Source organism: Chenopodium quinoa, unplaced genomic scaffold, assembly GCF_001683475.1.
Source record: "Chenopodium quinoa cultivar QQ74 unplaced genomic scaffold, ASM168347v1, whole genome shotgun sequence".
In the NCBI taxonomy this organism is placed as follows: Eukaryota; Viridiplantae; Streptophyta; class Magnoliopsida; order Caryophyllales; family Amaranthaceae; genus Chenopodium; species Chenopodium quinoa.
Window position 1 is genome coordinate 4,687,193 of NW_018744704.1, and position 22,198 is coordinate 4,709,390.

At 35.6% G+C, this 22,198-nt stretch overlaps 1 protein-coding gene across 1 annotated transcript; it reads right to left on the reverse strand.

Annotated features, from left to right (window-relative positions):
- Positions 1–8,301: 8,301 nt before the first annotated feature.
- Positions 8,302–14,526, reverse strand: LOC110702943. The gene is made up of 2 exons (XM_021880703.1): positions 13,915–14,526; positions 8,302–8,809 (listed from the first exon to the last, which is right to left on the reverse strand). The coding sequence occupies exons 1-2, from the start codon at positions 14,150–14,152 to the stop codon at positions 8,568–8,570; spliced, it is 480 nt and encodes a 159-aa protein (XP_021736395.1). The 5' UTR covers positions 14,153–14,526; the 3' UTR covers positions 8,302–8,567.
- Between the last annotated feature and the right edge of the window lie 7,672 nt (positions 14,527–22,198).

A 22,198-nucleotide genomic window follows, 5' to 3' on the forward strand; every position in this document is an offset into this window, starting at 1 on the left:
TTTGTGTTTTTTTTTATTGATTTTTTGTTCCTCTTCACTATCATCTTCCATCTCCTCCTCTTTTTCATCTTTCTCTTTTATCTTAACATCACCCTTATTATTATCCTAACCATCATCTTCACTATCATTATTCTCATCATCATCCTCACCATTATTATCCTCTTCTACTTTTTGATCTTTTTCTTCTTCTTCCTTTTTTTGCAATTTTCGAGGTGGTTGAAGCCTTGTTGGAAGTATGATATGTCTTTTAGCAACACTTTTACTTGCAATATGCTTCTCAAATTTCAATTTGTCGATTACTTCCTCTTCAACGTTTTCAACTTTCCTTTAAAAACAATCATAAATAATTAGAATATAACTTATATTTAAATAGAGTGCAAATATAAAGTGACAAGATGAACATAAACTATAATGGGTACACATTAGAATATCTAGCATAAACTTTTGAACATATAGCATAAACTTTCGAACACATAGGGTAAACTTTAAAACATAGGGGTAAACTTTAGAGCATAAAGGGCAAATTTTAGAACATAGGAGTTGTTCAGTAAAATACTGAATATTAAATTTGGAACATGATAAAAAAAAAATAAAAAAAAAATTAACCAATTCAAACCTCAACACCAAAACCTTCAATTTCAAACATAATCAAATAAAACCACAAAAGGAAAACTTCATACTCATGTGTGCTTTGATCAAAACGTACATATAGTGCAAATATAAAGGGTTAAGATGAAATTTAAATATAATGGACAAACATTAGACTACAAAATAAGCTTTCAAACATATATGATAATCTTTAGAACATAATACAAATCTTTAGAACATAAGGGAAAACTTTAGAATAAACTTTAAAACATAATAGGTAAACTTTAGAACATTAGTTTAGTTACCTTTTTCTTAAATAAGTAATTTCTTCTTCTTGTATATTAGTAACTCCTTCTTTTGATTTTTCTTCATTTTGGCCTTGTATTTTGTTGCAATTTTAAGAAATCAAAAACATTAGTAACATTCCAACATTAGTAATATATTTTTGAACATAGAAATAATTTTGAATATGCTGAAAAAGAGTTTAGAACATGCTTAAAAAGAGTTTAGAACATGCTAAGCTATGTCAGTTGCTTGCATATCTTAAAAGTATATTTTAGATCATAACATTGACATTCTATAAGCATATCGACAAGAACAACGTGGAAAGATCAACACCATGTTCTAAATTTTTTCAACCTATGTTCTAAATTTTTTCTACCTATGTTCTAAAGTTTTTTTTTTCCTATGTTCTAAATATTCTTTTACCTACGTTCTAATTTTTTTTCCTATGTTCTAAATTTAGTCTACTTATGTTCTAAAGTTTTTTACCATCTCCAACCTCCTCCAACCACCGTCCACTACAACAACCACAGCTCATAGCCACCCAACACCGCAAGCAGCCGCGCACCACCAAATCACCATTCAGCAGCACCCCACGCTGCTCCTAACCACCGCACCACCATTACTCACCCTCGACCTCCACCATCACTCTCCAAAAATGACGCCAAAAAAAAACGAAAAACATGGACTGAAATTATCTAATAATCAAGAGTAACGGTGAAATTACCTCATATTGCTGAATTCAAACACTAAAATCGCTGAAATTCGAACATTAAAAATCGCTGAAATTCCAGCCCAAAATCGTTGAAGTTTGAACCCTAAATTTGCAAAAATCGAACTCAAAAAAATCAAACTCCATGCGAAATTTATTAAAATCAAATCAGAAAAATCGAACTCATGCAAAATTCATGAAAATCAAAACAGAAAAAACGCAAATATCAAATCATAAAAATCGCTGAAAATTCGTGAAGAAACAAACAAATGGTCGAATGTAATCATACCTGAATTGTGATATCTAGAGTTTTTTCGCCAAAATTTGCTCTTAATTTGTGAAATTTAACTTATTTTATGATCAATGCTGTTGATTTTAACCGAGAAAATGAAGGAAAATTGTTGAAAGTTCTTCGAAGTGCAGCTTCTGGCAGTTTTGTGGAGAGAGAAACTCACAAGCGTTTAGATTGAGGAGAGAGAAAGTGAAAGCTGTTTGAGTTTGAGGGTTTGTGATTTGTTTTAATCGTGGTCGTTCATATCAATCTAATCCTACGATTAAGATTAGTTCTTATATAACTAGGGTTCTTATATAAGGAGGGGTTCTTACCGGATGCCTCCCACCCATATATATATATATATATATATATATATATAGTAGGATTTTAATTTTTAAAAAATTATTAGAATGCCACTTAGGATTAGTATTTTTTAAACGCTACAATCGGATTATGCCACGTAAGATTAGTTTTTTTTTTTTTTTTTTTTTTTTTTTTTTTTTTTTTTTTTTTTTTTTTTTTGTAAAACTCTACGTAGGATTAATAATGTTAAAACGCTACAATAGGATTATACCACGTAAGATTAATTTTAGAGCGTCGGAAAATGTTATATTTTAGCCAATGAAAAAAAGATTTGCAATTTATTTCAGATCAAAAATTTTATATTAATTAAAAAAAAATCAGCGCGTTTTTTATGTGGCTTGCCATATCGTGCGGCCGGCTGAGATACACTCAAACACTGACCGAGTAACCCATGCCCGTCCGACTAACCCCTGATCGATTGAGTAGCCCTTGTCCAACCAAGTAACTTCTTACCAAGTAATCTCGACCACACGGTGTGATCAGCCACATATAAAACTTTGTAAAATAAAATATTATCTTATTATATTACAAATTTTATTTAAATATGAGAAACAAAGTTAATAATTTATTTTATAATAAAAAATTCAAATTATAAGCAAGCTAATATCACAAAGTTTATTAGATAAATTTATATTTAGTAAAATATTTTATTTGAAAAAATATAAACAAATCGTGCATCGCATGAGCTTCAGATAGTAGTGGATACAAAGTGGAGATCATGGATGCATGAGAACAAATGAATATGAAGCAGATATGATTTCAAAACTTTCATGTTACATGTTAGGTATAAATTTTGATACCCACCTATATATACCAAATTCATACTAGAACTCGATCCAATAAGGGATGGTACAACGTAAATTTTTAGCTGAGGTCGCGCCCAACTAGCTCTGGTTGGAGTCGCACAACACAAATGAATATTTACTAGATAAAAAAATGAACATCTATTTCTAAACATTACAATATATAAAAATGAACATTTATAATATAAGAGTAAAATAAAGAGACTATGAATATGAAAAATAAAAAGGATTGTACATCTAATATTATATAACTAAATATTTCAGTTGTGAATAAAAGTAAACCTATAATGTTATTGTTTTCATGAACATTTTTTAAGCTTCAAGTGAAATACCTTGATTTGTTCAATTCTCTTGAATGGATATCATGCAATTCGCTGAACTATATGATTTAATACCAAACAAATAAATCAACAATATATTTTTTTTTAATAATGAACAAAATGCTTAATGTCTAACATTATTAATGCTTATGTTAATTGAACATCCTTTACTATAAAACGAACATTTTATATATCTGAACAAATACAAAAATTTATATTAATTAAAAAAGAAAATGAACATTAATTTTATAAGAATGAACATTATACGGCATGAAAATGAACATTTATTTTATAAGAATGAATATCGTACTACATGAAAATGAACATTTGATTAAAGAGAAATACAAACTTATTGTAAAATATATTCAGTTAGAAAATGTTCATTTTTGTTATGATAAATGTTCATCTTGATAGTAACCTCATAAATATATAGCTAGGCTCAATCTCAGCTATTAACGATTGCTGGTACAATGTGAAATTTATAAAATTGTACCCAGTACCCCCATACATCTCTAATTCACATTTTGGATAATCATAAGACGATTCATAGTTGAATATCATACCCATTCGAGACATACCTAATATTTCATAGGTTAAACACTGGAACCCTTCGCAAATCAACCCAATACTCATTTGCAGTGCTAAGCAAGTAAGCAGGCACTATAAGTTTATGAAGAGTTTGACTTGTTAATCGCAACATGCCAACATGTCATCCAAAACTAAACTTGAGTTAACTTTTACAAAAATAATTACAGAGTAATGAGAATCAGAAGAAAAAAAAAATTGGTACTTACTTAGGAGAGAGAAATCTAATAACTAGGTCGTGGTCATGACTAGGGGTCAGTGCTATCTCAGTCATTTTTGGGGCCCTAAGCGAAAAATAAAAATGAGCCCTAAACAGCGAAAGGTGTATCTCATACTAACTACATTTTAGCCAGGGTAATGTCTCGAGTCATTGCTTTGAATTTCAAAAATATATCAATTGTTTATTTTCGAAAATTTCATTAAACATCCAAATTCATTATTCGATGTGCAGCAACCTAACTTTTACATAAGTTTAATTTATTTGTGAAAATGATTTTATTTTTCAGTTGTCATAAAAATTCCTTAACAAACTAAACATATATTGTGCTTAATAGAAAAAACCTTTGAAATTGCTATGCATTTTTAAGTTACATATTTTAAATACATATAACTCATATAAGAATTATGAATGAATAAATGAAAGACTTGAGATTAATTTTGTAACCATATTATTGTTGAAATATACACATTTCAGTTGGCAGTTAAAATTTTAGAATTTACGAACACGAATAATACTTTTTAACATAACTTTATTGTTATAAGTTGTGCCATTGGAGCAGTGATTAAGTTTATTATCATAGGTAGTGTCATAAGTTGTGTTACTGGAGCTAGGGGTGAGCACTACCGGGTACCTGGTGTAAAACTAAAGACCCGGTCCCAAAACCGGTTAGTACCGGGTCTAAGATTTTGGAACCGGACCCGAAACTGGTAATAACCGGGTCCCAACATTTGAGATCCGGAACCGGAACCGGAACCGCTGGGATCTGGTTCCAAAACCGGGTACTCGGTTTGATATGTTGCGTTTCTAGCCATTAAATAAAAAAAAAAATAAAAAAAAACTTGAACCCATAGAAAAATTCCAGCCACCAGCCTTAAACCTGACCAATGCCAACACTTGAACATCGAATTTGACGCTACCTCTAAAACGATCATCCTTCAATTTTTTCACTGAATCTAATTCAAGGTAAGTAGAGGAAGCGACAAGCTGAGCATCCATGGTGGTCACATTCTTAGTCCCGAGGTACAGCTTGATTTTTTCCGTCTTTAACATCAAATTCACAAAGCCCGTAAAAAATTCTCTAAAGAATTGCTTGCGGCGATAGCTCGACGGTGCCTCAATTGTTGCTTGCGGCGATAACTCGACCGGGTGAAAGAATATGATGATGAGAAACGGGTGGAAGAAGATAGAGACATAGAGAAGAAGATGAAGAGAAGGGAAAGAGGAGAGAGAAAGCAGAGAGGATAAAGGAAGAAGGAGGCGGCTGGTTTTATGTTAGGGTTTGCATTTTAGGGCTGTATAAGTTTATATATATCGGCTTAAAAAAACTTAAAATTTATAATTGAACCGGGTACCCAGTGGGTACCGGGTCCGAAATTTTAGGACCCGGTCCCGGAATCGGTTACAACCGGGTCCGACATTTTGGACCTGGTCCCGGAACCGGTGAGACCAGTTCCAGGTCCGGACCTAGCGGGTCCTAACCGGTTCCGGGTCCGATACCGTGTACCCTGGGTCTTTGCTCACCCCTAACTCGAGCAGTGGTTAAGTTTAATTTTAATGAGTGTGAGGTCATGGGTTCAAATATCACTGCCAACAAATAACAACTTTTTTAGTGAGGAAACATTGGTTATTGATTGTAGTAAGATAAAATTTGCATGTTGTGGGTAGATGAATCTTCCTCATAATTATCTATTTATTATTAAAAAAACTCACTTTTTAAAGGATTTTGGCTACTTGAAGCTTTGTGATCAACGCGGGGCCCATTAAAAGGGGGGCTTTGAGCCGTCGCTCGACCAGCTCCCCCTACTAGCCACCCCTGCTAGGGGTGTTAACGAGCCGAGCCCGCTCGAGACTTGGCTTGAGGGGTTGATGGCTCAGTTCGAAAGATCGAGTTTTTTTTTGTGATAATAAATAATTATTAGCATAAACTTTTCTTCATATTTAAGGCTTAGGACTAAAATTACATCAAAACTCTATTGTTGATGATTTTTTGTTATTGTTTATAAAGGAGAACTAAATAAAAAAAAAATAGAAAGGAAAGTAATAGTCCCACATTGAAAGATAGGAAAAAGGGATAGAATATGAAAGCTATAAAAGTGAACTTTGATCGGCATTTGAGAAGCAATGACTATGGGCACTTTTTGGGCCTTTGTTAGATGGGCTAAATATCAAAGTCCCTAAGCATCGAGCAGAGCCGAGCCAAGTTCAGCCTCGAGCCAAACCGAGCTGAGGTTTTAGGAGTCTCGACGCTTAAGGAGTATTGAGCTCGAGCCAAGTCGAGCTTAGCCTTAAAAAGTTTCGAGCTCAAGTCGATCCCCAATTTTTTAGGCTAGATGAGCTTCGAGCTCGAGCCGAGCCTACCAAGGCTCGGTCTCGGCTCGCTAACACCAGCCATGACCTTTGGCCAAGGATGGGTAAACAATATGAAAGTGCCACTTGTCATGGTATGATTGGGCCATTATTATATTTTTTTTAAATTGATCGTAAAGTTGAAAGGAAACAAATAGAAGTGTATGGACATAACTGGGCATGGTAATTGGGCATAAATGAGGTGAAAAAAGAGATACTTATAAAAATAAATAAATAAATTAATGACCACCATTGGCCATTGGCTTGGGCAACCAATGACTTTTCTTAATCTAATTCATTTTTTCTTTCCACCTTAAAACAAAAGTTATGGCCAAAATTTAACACTTATACTGATTAATTGAATTTAATTATGGATATATTTATGTGTACTATGTAGCCCTTAGAGCTAAGAAATAAACATTTAATTTCCTAATTTTATTTATATAGGAATGCATGATAAAATCACGTATAAATCCGTGTAATTAATGTTATATTTTCATTTTTTTTTTCTATTTTTAACTCCTTACATGTAGCCCTAAGGGCTATGTATGTCATTTTCCTTTAATTATTTAGAAAGATACACAAAGATGTTACAATAGGTTTTTAAAATATTAGAGATTCTTTCCAGTTTGAACAAGTTTTAATTGAGCATAATATGCGTGCTCCGTAAATATACAAGTGGTTCAAACTTGGTTGATCAACTTAATTACATACTTTTATCCCCTTTTAACTCTTTTACATTATATCTCACTAGCTTGAGTCAATATTATGAGTCAACCTCTCATTTTTTTTTACAATGTGGAACCAGCTCACTACAATTAAAACAATTGTTTTATGTTAAATATGGGCAAAAATTGAATGAAAATGCAAAAATTTGCCACTTGTCATCTTCCTCTTTATCACCGGGGTCGTGGGCTGAGATGGTCACTGACTTGGAAGAGGGATGAGCCTTACCACAAAAGCTCTTGACAAGTACCTATTACAATGGTGAGCTAACTTAATATAGGAGAGAGAATGTTGTGAAGAGGATGTAAATTTATATCTATTTCTTTTATAAAACTTTACCACTTTTGAAGTTGATGATGTGGCACCTCATCATTGGCCAAAAAAAAAAAAAATTCAATTCGATATTGTCAATTTTGTTGAGTCGGTCTTCTCAAGAGTTCCTTTCAAATGCATATGTAGTCTTGCACCACTTTATTGCAAAAAACTCAATCTTGTATGTAAGTCTTACTCAAGACTCACCAATAAACTTACCTTTTTTTTTTTAATCCCTATTCCTAGAACTAGGATTCCTAGTTCATGTCTTTTACATAATTGGATCAACTTATGATGACAGTAGAAGCATGCCTTTGTTTTAGATGTACATTATTTTCTTTGATAAAAAGTACTTGCATGAGTTTTGGGGCAGTTTGGAGCTACTTTTGATCACGGGAGGATAAAAAAGAAGAGTAGCTTGGTCTTTATATAATCAATGTTGGCAAGAAGCCAACAATCATAATTGAGGTGTCCTCACAAGATGCAGAAGACAAATGAGACTAGCAAGCTTGGAACACAAACAGGCTACTCTTAACAAAGACGTATAAAAGATATCAGAACTGAAGAAAATGAATTGACATGTCCCAATTAACTTCTTGTTAGTGAGTTTATGGATGATGGTTCAATTAAGGAGCAAAATAACAACAATCAACTCAAAAGATAAGATGTTTAGTAATAAAAGCGTGGTGCCGTGGTGTGGAAATGGAAAGAAGATATGGGTGACTTACAGCACAAATCAAAGAATAAACTGGACCGCAACATACTATTGCTAGGAGCAGAAATGAACACCATATATCAAAATTCAGGTGGTCTCTGGAAATTATAAATATCACCAAACAAGAAAACCAGTTCTACAACAGCTTGTATTTGTGTGAAGCGATTTCTTGAATGTATACATAGCTAATTAGGCTGCAATCCCGTAATGTTATTGTTCCCCTTCGTCGTAATTCACAATAGAAAGCGCTAACAAATATTTTTTATATACTAGTCAAAATTTTCGTAACAAGTTTTCTGCTTGTAACTACAAACAGTTTCTTCAATCACTAGGTTCTTCATCAGACTCTGTGAGATCCTCATCTGAATCTGACTCTGTGAGATCTTCATCAGATTGAAACTGATGACCTTCCCCTTGTTGGGTCTTTGATCGAAATTCCTCCATTAATTCATCATCTGTGTCATCATGTTTACCGCTCAACTTCCTAGCTAGTATGCCTTCAAAAATGGAAGGAAGAACCTCCATGTCACCTTTCAAGTACCTGTCAATTCTGTGCTTCAGCTCTGGCCATAGATATGCGTCAAGAGGATGATGTAAGATACGTAAACACTAATCTTCAAAACATCAAAGTAAGGTTTCACAATCCACTTGCTGCACGCGAATTAGTGAGAGCTAGAGAGATATATACTTGCTAGTTGATACCAGATTATTGAATGATAAGAAAATCAACAGCAATATATTGCTTTATGGTCCATCATAGCCTCACACTATCTACAGTAGTCAAAACTTAAAATGAGCATTGGTAAAAGATAGGGTATTGAACATGGTAAAGATAATTGCTTCATTTATACCTATTGAAGGACCTGATGACACATACTCAATACTTTTTAGTTGCAACACGTACCTTTTAAACATACAACACATTAGTTGCGAAAATTACAGTATTTGGCAACTTCTTTACTTTAAAATACCAATAGTATCCTAATATATCAGATTGGTTCTCTCCTGCCTCATCATTTATCCAATTATCCCTTTCAGGCTTACACCAACCACCACTAGTCCTGTAAGCAGCATCAACACCCCCCCCCCTTCCCCAATTCAACCCACCCTGAGCAGCCAATTACTTCTCTCTCCACTGTAATCCTTTAATCCATCAGTTAGGACTAAGCTAGACGGCCAAATAAATACTAACAGTTCCAGGTGTCCTCACCACAGTACACATAGATAAATAGGGAGAGGAAGAATCACATATCCCCTTCCCAAAACTAGTGACGAACAAATGTGGGCAGTTATTGGTCAACTTCTGGCAAATAGCAATTCTAGATAACCAACTCCAGCAATCCATGAGCACATTTTGGCAGATTAAAGATGGGCATATTTAATTGTCTCTTGCTTGCCAGATGAGGGATTCAGATTGGAACTCTGTGGAGGATTGTGGTGTCCTGGTGGGTGAAAATAGAGGTTGGGGTGGTGCCGCTTGATGCCTGTGGTAGGAGGGAGAGATTGGTTCAGGTATGGAGGGGTGGCACCCGCAGTCAGGGAAGGGAAGAGAGTATGTGGGCAATTGATAAGCCTTTCTACTTTCTCTGTTATTGTACGTGGTTTATGGTCCATTCCTTTTGTTGCAACTAAATTAAAACGGAGGAAGTAACACACATAATACTATGCTCAAATATCTAAAAACTATAGATATATAGTCATCTAAAAATTATTGATAAAGTGATTTAAGAACTGGAGTACAAAAATATTATGCAAAAGTTTAAGCTATTACTTACCCTTCATAAAGACTTAACATGTTGCAATTACAAAAGTTGTTCTGTAGCTTATAAATTAAAATATACACTATGTTGATTTGTTGGGGTTTTTAAAGATTGAATTTGACTATAAAGTCATATTCTTTTGTACTGAATACAATTTATTGACCCAAACACTCAAGTGAATTAAAAATTTAGAAAATGCAATAAATCCAAAAGATTGGATCTAATTCTCAATTTCCAATCAAGCTTATTCCGTACCTTTTTTTAAAAAGGCGAGTATGAAATTTTCATTCCACATTTCCCTAATATGGGTTCTTAACACATTGCATTTCTACTTGATATATATATAACTTGTACTCAATTACTGACTCGCTTATATAGATATATGTTCTTTATTATACCATATAAAAAACTAAACTAAGTTTGTTTCAGTGAATGACAGTCAAATGTTCAGTGAAACATTTTTATATTCAAGGTTTTTTTTTTTTTTTTTTATTTTTTTTTTATTTTATTATTATTATTATTATTATTATTTTTGTATAAATTTAATTCAATTACGGATATAGATCCTCTTACGATTTAGGTGTTTTTAACAAAATTCACTTAAATTTATGATTTGCTTGTGAATTCAAGGAATTAGTTACAAAAAAATTTATAGCTCAAGCACAAACTTATGGCACCATAATAAAATTACCATAAATTATAGCATGATTTAATTAGTAGAATTTTTCAAACTTAGAACATAAAATAGAATCAAGGAATCATTTGAATAAAAATAAATATAAGCGAAAAACAACATCATGACTATGATTTATTATTACCAAAAGCCACCAATTTTCAATTCCTTATGAATCTATCACTCAAATTAAATATACTTTACGGATAATGTCTACGTTTATGATAGAATTTAAGCGTATGCAAAAGTTTAATATTCCAAATATGATACAATCAATTTACATTATCATATATTACATATAATTAATTACATTCCAAATTGTACAACATTTTGGTGGAAGACTTGTATTTCTAATTTGTGAGACCTCATTTCTCTCACTCTAATCTTGGCGAATACTTCCATCACTATATCAATTTTGTAGTAGCTCTTAGCTTTAGTGGAAGACTATTGTTGTCCACTTTATATCATACATACACATAGCATATATTTATATTGGAATATATTGGTTCTTTGTTCCACTATTCTTGCACTTGTTAGTTCGAGATTTTTCTTCTTACAACTAGATTTCTGTTCTCTACAATTTTTTTACAAGATTTTTCCATACACTAAAAATTCCAGATTATTCTTTATTATTCTAGACAATTATAAACACTAAATTTTTCTAGATTACCATATTTCAACAGTAACCATTTCCTAATAATTGTTTTACATAACACTATCGGCAATGCACTTTGTTGTATACATGTATATAGACTAATAGACCTCCATTTGCTATTCAAATTACTGAAAGCAAAAGGAAACTCACATTCGAGCACAGTACCTCCAGGTCCTCCACACTACTAAATATATTTTAGTATAGAAATTACTAATATCATCTTTCAGAAACAGACTTACTAGTGTTACTACTTTCTAGACACCCAACAACATTTCTAGTTTTAGATACATAACAAACGTAGGAAAAGGGAAACACCACTTATATTTGTAGTGAACTAGTATAGCCTTACATTAATTTCCGAAGTTCAATTCAACTTCAATAGCATCACTTCCAACATCTTAAAACATTATTAAGAAGTTTCAATGTAACAAACCACAATACATCCACAAGTTCAAAACTTTCAAGAATATTCACAAGATTATAGATTCAACGAAACATATTTTACATCAACGAAACTTATTTCACACATTAGTATTATAATTATACTATTTGCATCCAAAAACATGAACTTCAATTCAATCAGAATCAAAAGTATTCAACAAATTAAAATTGAAAGTATAAAAAATGTACCAGTAGACCGGTAATGCGATGAAAAAAAGAGATTAATAGATTAATTTATTCATCCAGTTGTTTAAGACCGGCAATTTTATTCAATTTATGTATTGGAAACTATAAGACTTCTCATTTACAGGGGCAGAGAGAGTTCACCATATGAAGCAACAATAAATTACGATACAAATTAGAAAATTATATATCAAAACTTCGAACTTCAAAATGCAAATTACGAATGAAGACTATAATCGCATTTGCAAAAGATTCGAAAAAATCAAATCGAAGTTGAATTTGCAGGATTATTATATTGCTCCCCTTGACACGTTCATCGGAATCGAAAAAAGCCGACTAACGCAACGCCTCGGAAAGCAAATTGAAAATTGATGAACAACAAAATTCTTACCAAAACAAGAATAAGGGGCCGTTTGGTTCGCTGTAATGGGAAAAGGAAATGGGAATGATTTCCTTTGTAAGTGTTTGTTTTGTATCTTTTGTCATTCCCATTCTCCATTTTTATTTTTGAGTTTATCCAAAATTGTTCTAAAGTCATTCCCCACCCTCCCTACCTTTTCCATTCCCTTTCCTTAGCCACCCCTCCACCACCACACACACTACCCACCACCCTTTTACCGTACCCCCACCACTCAACTGCCATCCAGTCGCCCCTTCCCCGACCATCGCCGCCCCTTCCCCGAGCATCCCACCGTCCAACCACCACCCAGCTACCCTCGCCGCACCTCACCTTCCTCTCGTCGCCCTTCTTCGCCGCCCAAAAACCCCACCCTCCCGCCCAAAAAGAACCACCAAAAGAAGAGGGGAGAAAACATGAAACTGAATGTGGAAGAAGGCGAAATTAGTGATGGTCCACCTCTGCGAGCTCAATCGAATATTAGACCCATAAATGTTGAAGGTATTTCTTCGATTAATTTTGGGAATCTTGATAATCTTGATGATCTGCTACTCTCGCCATAACAATCGATGCATGAATTGATTCAAGGTTCAAGAACAAAGTCTCGATTGGGTGTAATTCATTCGAAGGAGAAGATTGATGAAATAGTGAAAATATTAGTACTTCCTCTGAGTTACCTATCTCTTCCTCCTCTAAGAATTTTCTACAATTTTCAGTTGATGATGTTTCAGATGAAATTACATATTGGAATATGGGTATTGTTGCATTTGTAATTTGGGGTAACCCATTTCTTAATTCCTTTACTGGGGTTTGTCAAAGAATTTGGGGGGGCGAAGAACATAGATAAAGTAATTCCACTTAAGAGAGGTGCTTTTCTTATTAGATTTTTAAATTTTGAATCTAAGTATAAAGCTCTAAATTTTGCTCACTTGATGTTTGATAATCGTCCTGTATTTTTCAAACAATGGGTTGATGGGATGGAAATTGATAGTACCGAGTTTACTCGATTTCTAGTGTGGGTTCAATTACCTGACCTTCCTCTGAGGTTTTGGGGGGAGGGTGGGGTTTTTGGGCGGCGAGGAACGGCGGAGATGGGTGGGGGAGGTGCGACTAGGGGCGGCGACTGTGACTAGGTGGTGGGCTGGCTGGGTGATGGCTGGAAATTTGAAAGAATGAGTTGTTTGTGTGGCTGTGTGGTGGTGGACCGGTGGCTCCATTCCTTTTATTTTTTTTAAAACAAAAAACATACTACTTGAAAAGATTTTTCATTCCATTATCTTTTATTCCATTTGTTCATTCCATTTCGATTACCCCTACGAACCAAACGGCCCCTAAAATCAAACACATAAATAGAACTCAATTATTCGTGGTACTCAAATGATAATGTCATTATATAATACTTCGTAAACATCAAGTTATGGTATAAAATTGTTCCATATTCTTCTGGGATTCCAATAAACATAAAACGAACAAATTCAACTTCAATTGATTTTCAATAATGTAAAAGAAAAAAAAAATAAAAAAAATACAAGATAATAAAATGAAAAGTTGGGAATCACCTTGAGTAGTGACATCAGTGGGTATATCGTCAATAGAAGAAGATTCTGGAATATCATTACTGCTTTGGACCTCAGAAGGTTTAGAGTGAGAAGAGGACTGAGATGAGGAATATTGGCGCAAGAATGCAGAAAAAGAGGAGAGAGAAAATAAAGGTGAAATTTCAGGTTTACAAAATGATTTGGGAATGGAGTTAAGTTGGATATTACTGAGTCTACGGAGGAGGAGTAGTCTATTCATGGCGGCTTTCGTTGAGACTTTTTTTGGTAGGCTCCAATTGTTTCGCCGGAAACAAGTGCAAATTTTGGGTGAGTTTGGGGTAGAAATTAGCCAGTTTATAAAACACTATGCCCTAATTTATGAGAAAATAAGGTTTTTTTTTTTTTATTTTTTTTTTCAGAAAAACAGATGGCGTGCCTTATATTAATTGATTGTCCATCAATACATATGGGGAGACCTCACAAAGACTATGGTTCTCTCAAACTTGTTCAAAACCAAAAGACACTATACGGGCTAAATGATGAGGTACAATATTCCCATCTCGTTTAACATGACTCCAAACGATAGAATTAAAAGAACTACAAGATTTCAGCACATCTTCTAGCAAATTATCAAGATCAGTGAGAAAGATTGAGCCCTTGCTAAACCTTCCAATCATTACCTGGCAGTCCGACTCCACCACTACATCCCTAAGGCCATAGCGTTTTGTGAGTCTCGTGGCCATTGCAACAGCTTTGCACTCTGCTATAATGGGCTGCCAGAATGCTTTTGATCGTCTGGTCGCTGCAAATAAAATCTCCCCACGCAAATTTCTATCCACCACACCAAGCCCCACCCATCCATCATCACTGATAGACGCATCACAATTAAGCTTGAAAACCCCTTCCGAAGGGGCAACCTAAGTTTTGGGGCTACTGCCCTTAGCTCGCACCACACTATAAATTTTCTCCGTATTTGATATGCATTCACTCGCATGACACTGCACTCTATCCACGATCACAGGGTGATAAGTTTCAATCCCTTGGAAAATCTTCTCGTTTCTTCTCCACAAGTACCACATTAGTATGGCGCCCTTACATCTTTTCTTCGAGCTTTGCTTGCTCCACTCTTCAAAGAAATCTAGAAAGGATACCTCTTGCGGCCAAACAACAAGTTCCTGACATTCACATTCCACCCAAAGATCCTTAACGGTGGGGCATTCAAAGAAAACGTGCTTGTTTGTTTCAGGGCATTCATGGCACCATGGACAATTCTCAACATCGGATATATGACGGTACTTGAGGTAGTTTCAAACCAGCAAAATACCTGTACAAATTCTCTAGAGGAAATGACGCACTTTTGGAGTGACTTCTAGCTTCCAAATGTCCACCCATGTTTTGTGAAAGTCGTCTAGATTACACGACTTTCCTAACATGTATGCGATTTTAACCGAGTAGAAACCGTCCATAGAGAAAGCCCAATAAACTGAGTTTACAGAGCTGTGAGAACTCAAAGGGATAGAGAGTATACTACGAGCATCAATTTCATTAAATTTATCGGAGATAGTGGCTTCCTTCCATTCTCGACTATCATGATCAATCAAATCTGCTACCTTCTCAAGGCCTTTCATTCTTGGGGAGGAAATGAACCTGCTAGTGCTGCTATCAATCCACGGATCACACCATATGTTGACAGCCGTACCATTCCTAATGCGCCACAAGAGACCCTCCTTTAGCAAAGCCTTTAAGGACCAAATGTTTTGCCAAGAATAGTTGCCGCCATATCCCAAGCTCGACTCTAAAAAGCTGGAATTCGCATAGTATTTAGCACCCATGACTCTATTAAGAAGTGAGCTCGGAAATTTATTTAAACGCCAATCTTGCCTTCCTAGGAGCGCTACATTAAACACATGCAAATCCCTGAACCCCAAGCCTCCCAAACATTTTGGATTGCATAAGTCTCCCCATTTCTTCCAATGAACCTTACGATCTTCTTCAATGCTTCCCTATAGAAATCTTGCCATCATAGAGTGAATGTCACTAATAACACTATGCGACAATCTGCAGACTCCCATGAGATAAGTGGGAATTGCTTGAATCACAGATTTTAGAAGAACTTTTTTTCCGGCACGAGAGAGTAACCTTTCCTTCTACCCAAGTTTCTTCCAGATTCTATCTTTAAGATCCATAAAAACCATCCTCTTCGATCTTCCAATGATGGTGGGAATACCAAGATATTTCCCATGAGTATCTACTCTTCTCATTGCCCAAATCTCAAGTAATTCCTCTTACGTTGATGTACTAACATCCTTGCTAAAAGAGACCTCTGATTTGTCATAGTTAATTTTCTGTCCGGAAGCTGATTCATATGTGTTGAGAATTTCAACAATTTTTGAGCATTCCTTTCGATTGGCTCTTGCAATAAGAAGACTGTCGTCAGCAAAGAGTAAATGAGAAACTTCAGGGCCTTTCCGACTAGCTCTAGCACCGTAAAGGGAACCTTCACCCATAGCTTTTCGTATAAGACTAGAAAAAGCATTAGCATCAAGAATAAAAAGATACGGAGATAGAGGGTCTCCTTGCCGTAGATCCCGGGAAGGAGTGACCGAACTACATACCCCACCATTGACGATAAACGAATAAGAAACCGAAGTAACAAAATCCATTACTGTCGATACCCATCTTCCTACAAACCCATTTTTAGAAATTTTTTTTTAAGAAAATTCCATTCTATTCTGTCGTAAGCTTTGATCATATCCAATTTCATCGAAACCAATCCTTTCTTCCCCTTACACCTCGTTTTCAAAGTATGAAAAAGCTCCAGAGCAACTAAAGCATTGTCTGTAATTAATCGACCCAGAACAAATGCACTTTGATTTTCTGAAACTACTCTAGGGAGTATTCTTGAGCTCCATTACAATAGCCTTAGAGGCTATTTTATACAAAATCCATTACTGTCGATACCTATCTTCTTGCAAAGCCCATTTTCAGAAAAAGTTTTTTAAGAAAATTCCATTCTACTCTGTCGTAAGCTTTGCTCATATCCAATTTGATAAGCCGTGTTTTGTGCATAATTGTTAGCCTCTTTTTAGTTGTTCTTATTAGTCTAGCTTAGTATTTTAGTTCATTTTGGTTTGATTTGGTTTAGTTTCGATGATTCGATGCTTTTATGGGTAGTTTCGTTGTTTTTGATGTATTTCAGGATTCACGAAGCTAATTTAGAGATTTTATGAAGTCATGAGACTAAACCGAGGCCCACGGACCTTCACGAAGCTCGTTGGTCGAAGAACGAGTCACTTAGGCCTTTTTGGAGTCAAGCACGACCATGTTTAAGAGAGGCACGCCCATGCCCTGCTTAGGCACGTCCGTGCCTGAGCCTCATAAACTGAGGGAAATTCTCTGGAAGTGAGACATATCCGTGTCTCATAGAGGCACGTCCGTGTCTGTGCTGCTGCCTTCGAATCTGCATATGTGGCACATCCGTGCCCAATATAGGCACATCCGTGCCTGGAGTCCAGAAGATGAGAAAAACCTTACTCGAAGTGAGGCACGTCCGTGCCTCTTAGGAGGGTTATGCGCTGAATTTTCTTACGTTTTCTTATCTTTTTGTTGGGAGTATAAATACCCCAGACTTTATTTTATTTCAGGATCTAGCATTCCTTATTAGACCTAGTTTTCTCTATAACTTCTATGTTGCTTTTGTAATTTAAAATTCAAGTTCTACTTTTGCAATCTCCATTTATTTCAAGATTTGGTATTTTTCTTTCATCCCTTATTTCTTAATTATGTTTTCTTTGATTATTTTTGCTATTAGTTATTTCAATATGTGTGAGTAGTTTTTTATATTCCAAGATCTAGGGTAGCCCAATAGTGATTGATGCATGAATTGATTCTTTAAATTCTCTAATGACAATTGTGATTATTTATGCTAAATTGATTGTGATTATGCCAATACTAGATTAAAGATAATTAGTATTGTTATTATTCCATAGTTTTAATCACAACGAGAGTTGGGTTTTAATGGATTTGAGTAGATCAATTTAGGGTTTGAGATTCATCACGAGAGTAGTTGAATTGATAATTGGGAAGCGAAGTAAAGTGTTTAATGTCTCTAATTTGCATGATTCCATGAGAATATGCTTGATTGTGGTTAGAGAAGCCATTGATACTCGAGAGAGGTCCTTGGTATTGATTAGGGTTTGCTTTTCCCCATGTTAATTGGATTTGTATGCTAGGGGTAGATAGATAATTGCATCGATCGTAATTGTGGTGATACTTGATCTTGGATGTTTTAGTTCATTTATTTATCACATTCTTTAGATTTATTGAGTTCTTTATATATTAGTTCTTAGAATATTTCACCATTGATTGTTACTTGCTTAGTGATTATTTGAGTGTATTTAATTAGGTGAACCTTAGTCTCTTGGGATTCGATCCTTACTTGCCCGTCTACATAGTAGTGGTCTTGTTAGGTTATTTTTGTTAGGTACGCGACACGCCTATCACAATTTTATCGAAACCAATCCTTTCTTCCCCTTACACCTCGTTTTCAAAGTATGAAATAGCTCCAGAGCAACTAAAGCATTGTCTGTAATTAATCGACCCAGATCAAATGAACTCTGATTTTCTGAAACTACTCCAAGGAGAATATTCTTAAGCCGCATTACAATAGCTTTAGAGGCTATTTTATACAAAACATTACACAGAGCAATTGGTCTAAATTCAACCATTGAGGTAGGGGAATTAGTTTTCGGGATAAGAACAATGTTAGTACTATTTACAGAGCTAATAGAGTCATTTTCCGTGTAAGATATGACTAAAAAAATGAGAGACATCACCAATATGCCAAAATTTTTGAAAAAATATAGCATGCATACCATCTGGTCTCGGAGTTTTACAAGGGTGCATTTGATTGAGGGCTGCAAAGATTTCCTCCTTCAAAAATGGACGAAGCAATTCATCATTAATGTCCGGAGAAATAACAGAATCCACCGCACTGAGGACCTGTTCACACGCCTCCTAAGATGGCGTTCTGGCTATAAAGAGTTGATGATAAATATTTTGTACAATTTCTTCAAGCTGATCTTCATCTTCCCTCCAAACCCCATTGCTATCAAAAAGACCCTTGATCTCATTCTTCTTTTTGCGTTGCGAGGCTTTGTGATGGAAATACTTCGTATTCCTATCTCCATCTTTAATTTTGGACGCCCTAGAACGCAAATACCATTAAGACTCGTGTTTGTCTAGCAGCTCTTCTAACCGCCTGTCAAGCTCATTACACCTCACAATAGAATCATACCAAACCTCCTTACCTTGCGCAATTTTTAACTCCCCTTTGAGGTCACTCACTTGCTTACTTAAATTCTAGAATTTTTTGCCACTCCAAATTTTCAGATTACCCGACACTTTTTTGATTCGGTCAGTGATCCAGTTCCCAGCCCCCTCCAAGCACACCATACCACCTCTTCACACTCTTTCTCCAATAACCAGCAAGTCCAAAGCGAAAACATCTTTTTTTTTTCTTTTTCTTCCTATGCTCTCCAATTCTGAGGAAAATCGGAGAGTGATCGGACTAGACCCGAACTAAGTTCTCAACATAAGCTCCAGGATGATTATTGAACCACAGATCATTGGCAACAAACCTATCAAGTCTTTTCTAATGTGACTTTTCACCGATAAGCCCTTTTCCCAAGTGAACCATTATCCTTCATACCCGAGATCCCGCAACCCACAATCTTGCAAAGTGTCACAAAAATCGGGAATTGAACGTCTCTTATTGTCCACCTCGCCTTCCTTCTCTTCATATCTCAAGATTTCATTGAAGTCACCACCAAAGAGAATCGGGCCTTCATAATCCTCACAAAGGTTTTTAATTAAACTCCATGTTTTGTGCTTGTTACCTGCCTTCGGCCAGCCATAAATTCCTACAAAACTCTAACTCACCCCTGAGATAGTTTTAACATCACCACAATTATGGTTTTGAGAGAACGAGACCAAGTCAAAATCAGTACCATCTTTCCAATAAATACAAAGACCGCCCGACAAACCGACACTACTAATACCAAAAGCATAAGAAAAACCAAATCTGAATTTATTATTCTCAACAATAGATTTTTTAATTTTAGTTTCAGACAAAAACATTAAATCTGGGCCTAGAGATGAACACCACTGACATAAAGCTCTAACTGCTCGGGGGTAGCCAATTCCCCGGCAGTTCCAGCAAAGAGTACTAATTGTGGATGGCGTGGTTGCTCCATGTTAACCACCGCCGGACTAACAACTTGATTTGTCAACTCAGGGCTGGCTCTGAACCTTTTCCCAATCAAAGACTCCTCCACAACTGTTAAAAAAGAAGGGTCGTCTTGCTTGCGTTTACCGGAAATAGAAGTGAGCTCATTCATTGATGCATCGAGGTCTCTGTCAATCCTCTTCCATGTTCTGAGAGGGGGGCATTGCGTCTGTCTCACATGAATCAATTCAGCACACGATTCAGGAAGTGAGGGCCTTGGGGCTGCCACACCAGTAGCTATGTCAGCTGCCTCAGCCATGGTGGCAATTGAAGACCCTTAGGCAGCACTACTGCCACCAGCTTGTTCGAAGCCTGGTGGAGCAGTGAAGGAAGCATCATTCTCTTTACTTTTATCCACGGACTAATCAGAATGGCATAGGGTCTCCAAGCTCATGTCCTTGCCAGCAATCTCCTCATTATCCTTGTGCACAGATGAGTTGAAATCAAGTTTTCTCGCCACTCCAGGAGGACCTTTCCGAACAGCCATCAGGTTGAAATACCCTGGAAGCTTGGGTTTTTTGTTCTCTTTAATCTTTGAGAGCCAAGATTTATCTCTATCTCGCTAAAAAATCGAACCATGCACCTGTTTTTTTTGGTGAAGCTCCAAGCCATGGTCCATACTCGTAAACCACACCCTTCTCCACCACCCCTTCTTCTACAAATTAACATTCCACATTTGTGTGATTCATCCTTCCGCAATAGTAACAAAATTCAGCTAATCGTTCATATTGAATGCCACACCATCTTGGAGTAGATGAGCCATTCGCAATCTTTAAACCCCTTTGCGGGTTTATTAATGTCCACCAGAATTTTCCTCGAAGGTAAGAATCCCACCCAACGGATCAGAGTCATCATACTCCAAAAAACCTCCCAGATGATCTCCAATTTCATAGGTAAAATCTTCGTTCCTCTTGTTAAAAGGAACATCTCTTATTTGAACCTAGAAAGGGGACGAAGTAAAGTGCACTTCTGAGGGTTGTTCTTCCCCCAATATCTCTGTTAAGAGCAGAAGTTTTTGTCAAAAAACCAAGTGCATCCTTCCATCACTCTAACCTTGTCATCCTCGCAAAAGAATTAGAAGACAAAAAGGTTTGTTTCGATCATACGAATCGCAACATTGTCCTTGACCCTCTACACATTCAACAGGGTCCGTTTCATCGCCTCAACATTGTAGGGGCGTACAGTCAATAGTTTCCCTACTAATGTCAAAGTGATTTTGGCTTTCGTGCTTTCCTCATCAACCGCTTTAAAATTCTCTCTAACAATTTTGTTCTCATCCTCGGCTAATTTCAGGTTCTCCAGATCATCTAGCACCTTCAAATCCATGGTAAATTGCTATGAAAGACGGAAAATTGACCAAGAATCGAACAAGAATTGCTTAATTTGGGTACGAAATAGGATACAAAACGACGACTAACCCTAACCAGGGACGTGAGCAGCGAACCCTAGCAAGGGACTTTTTTTTTTTCCTCTTATGTCTTTGATTAAGTGCGTGTTTGGTTGCAATTCAAATTAATTTGAATAATTTCTCATGAAATTTTTTTTTTTGGTGTTTTATCGGTTCATCGTTTTAGCTAATCCAGATTTAGGGTTCAGTTCTATGTGGTTAAGTTCCAGTTTTTATTTTTATTTTTATTTATTTTTTATTTTTTTATTTATTTTTTATTTATTTTATTTTTTTCTTTATTTTTGAAACCAAGTTCCAGGTTCTCCCAATGTGAGAATTCATTTCCCTTATTTATTTTCTACTAGGAATTTATATCTGTGAAGGCACCCCATTTTATCTTAATAATAAACAGATTTTTTTTATCTAATGGCAAGTTTGTAAATAAGTACGGTTGAAAATCGTGTCTAAAGGATAACATAAGAGTTTCTTCTATTTAATGGGCTCCAACTAAAAAGTTGGTAAACTGACGTCGTTAACTGTTAAAGCTTTCTACTTCATTTCACTGATGAGTGGCATTTATGCCACTATTTAGCCCTTTTTATTAATGATTTTCCCCCATTTGTCACTTGTAT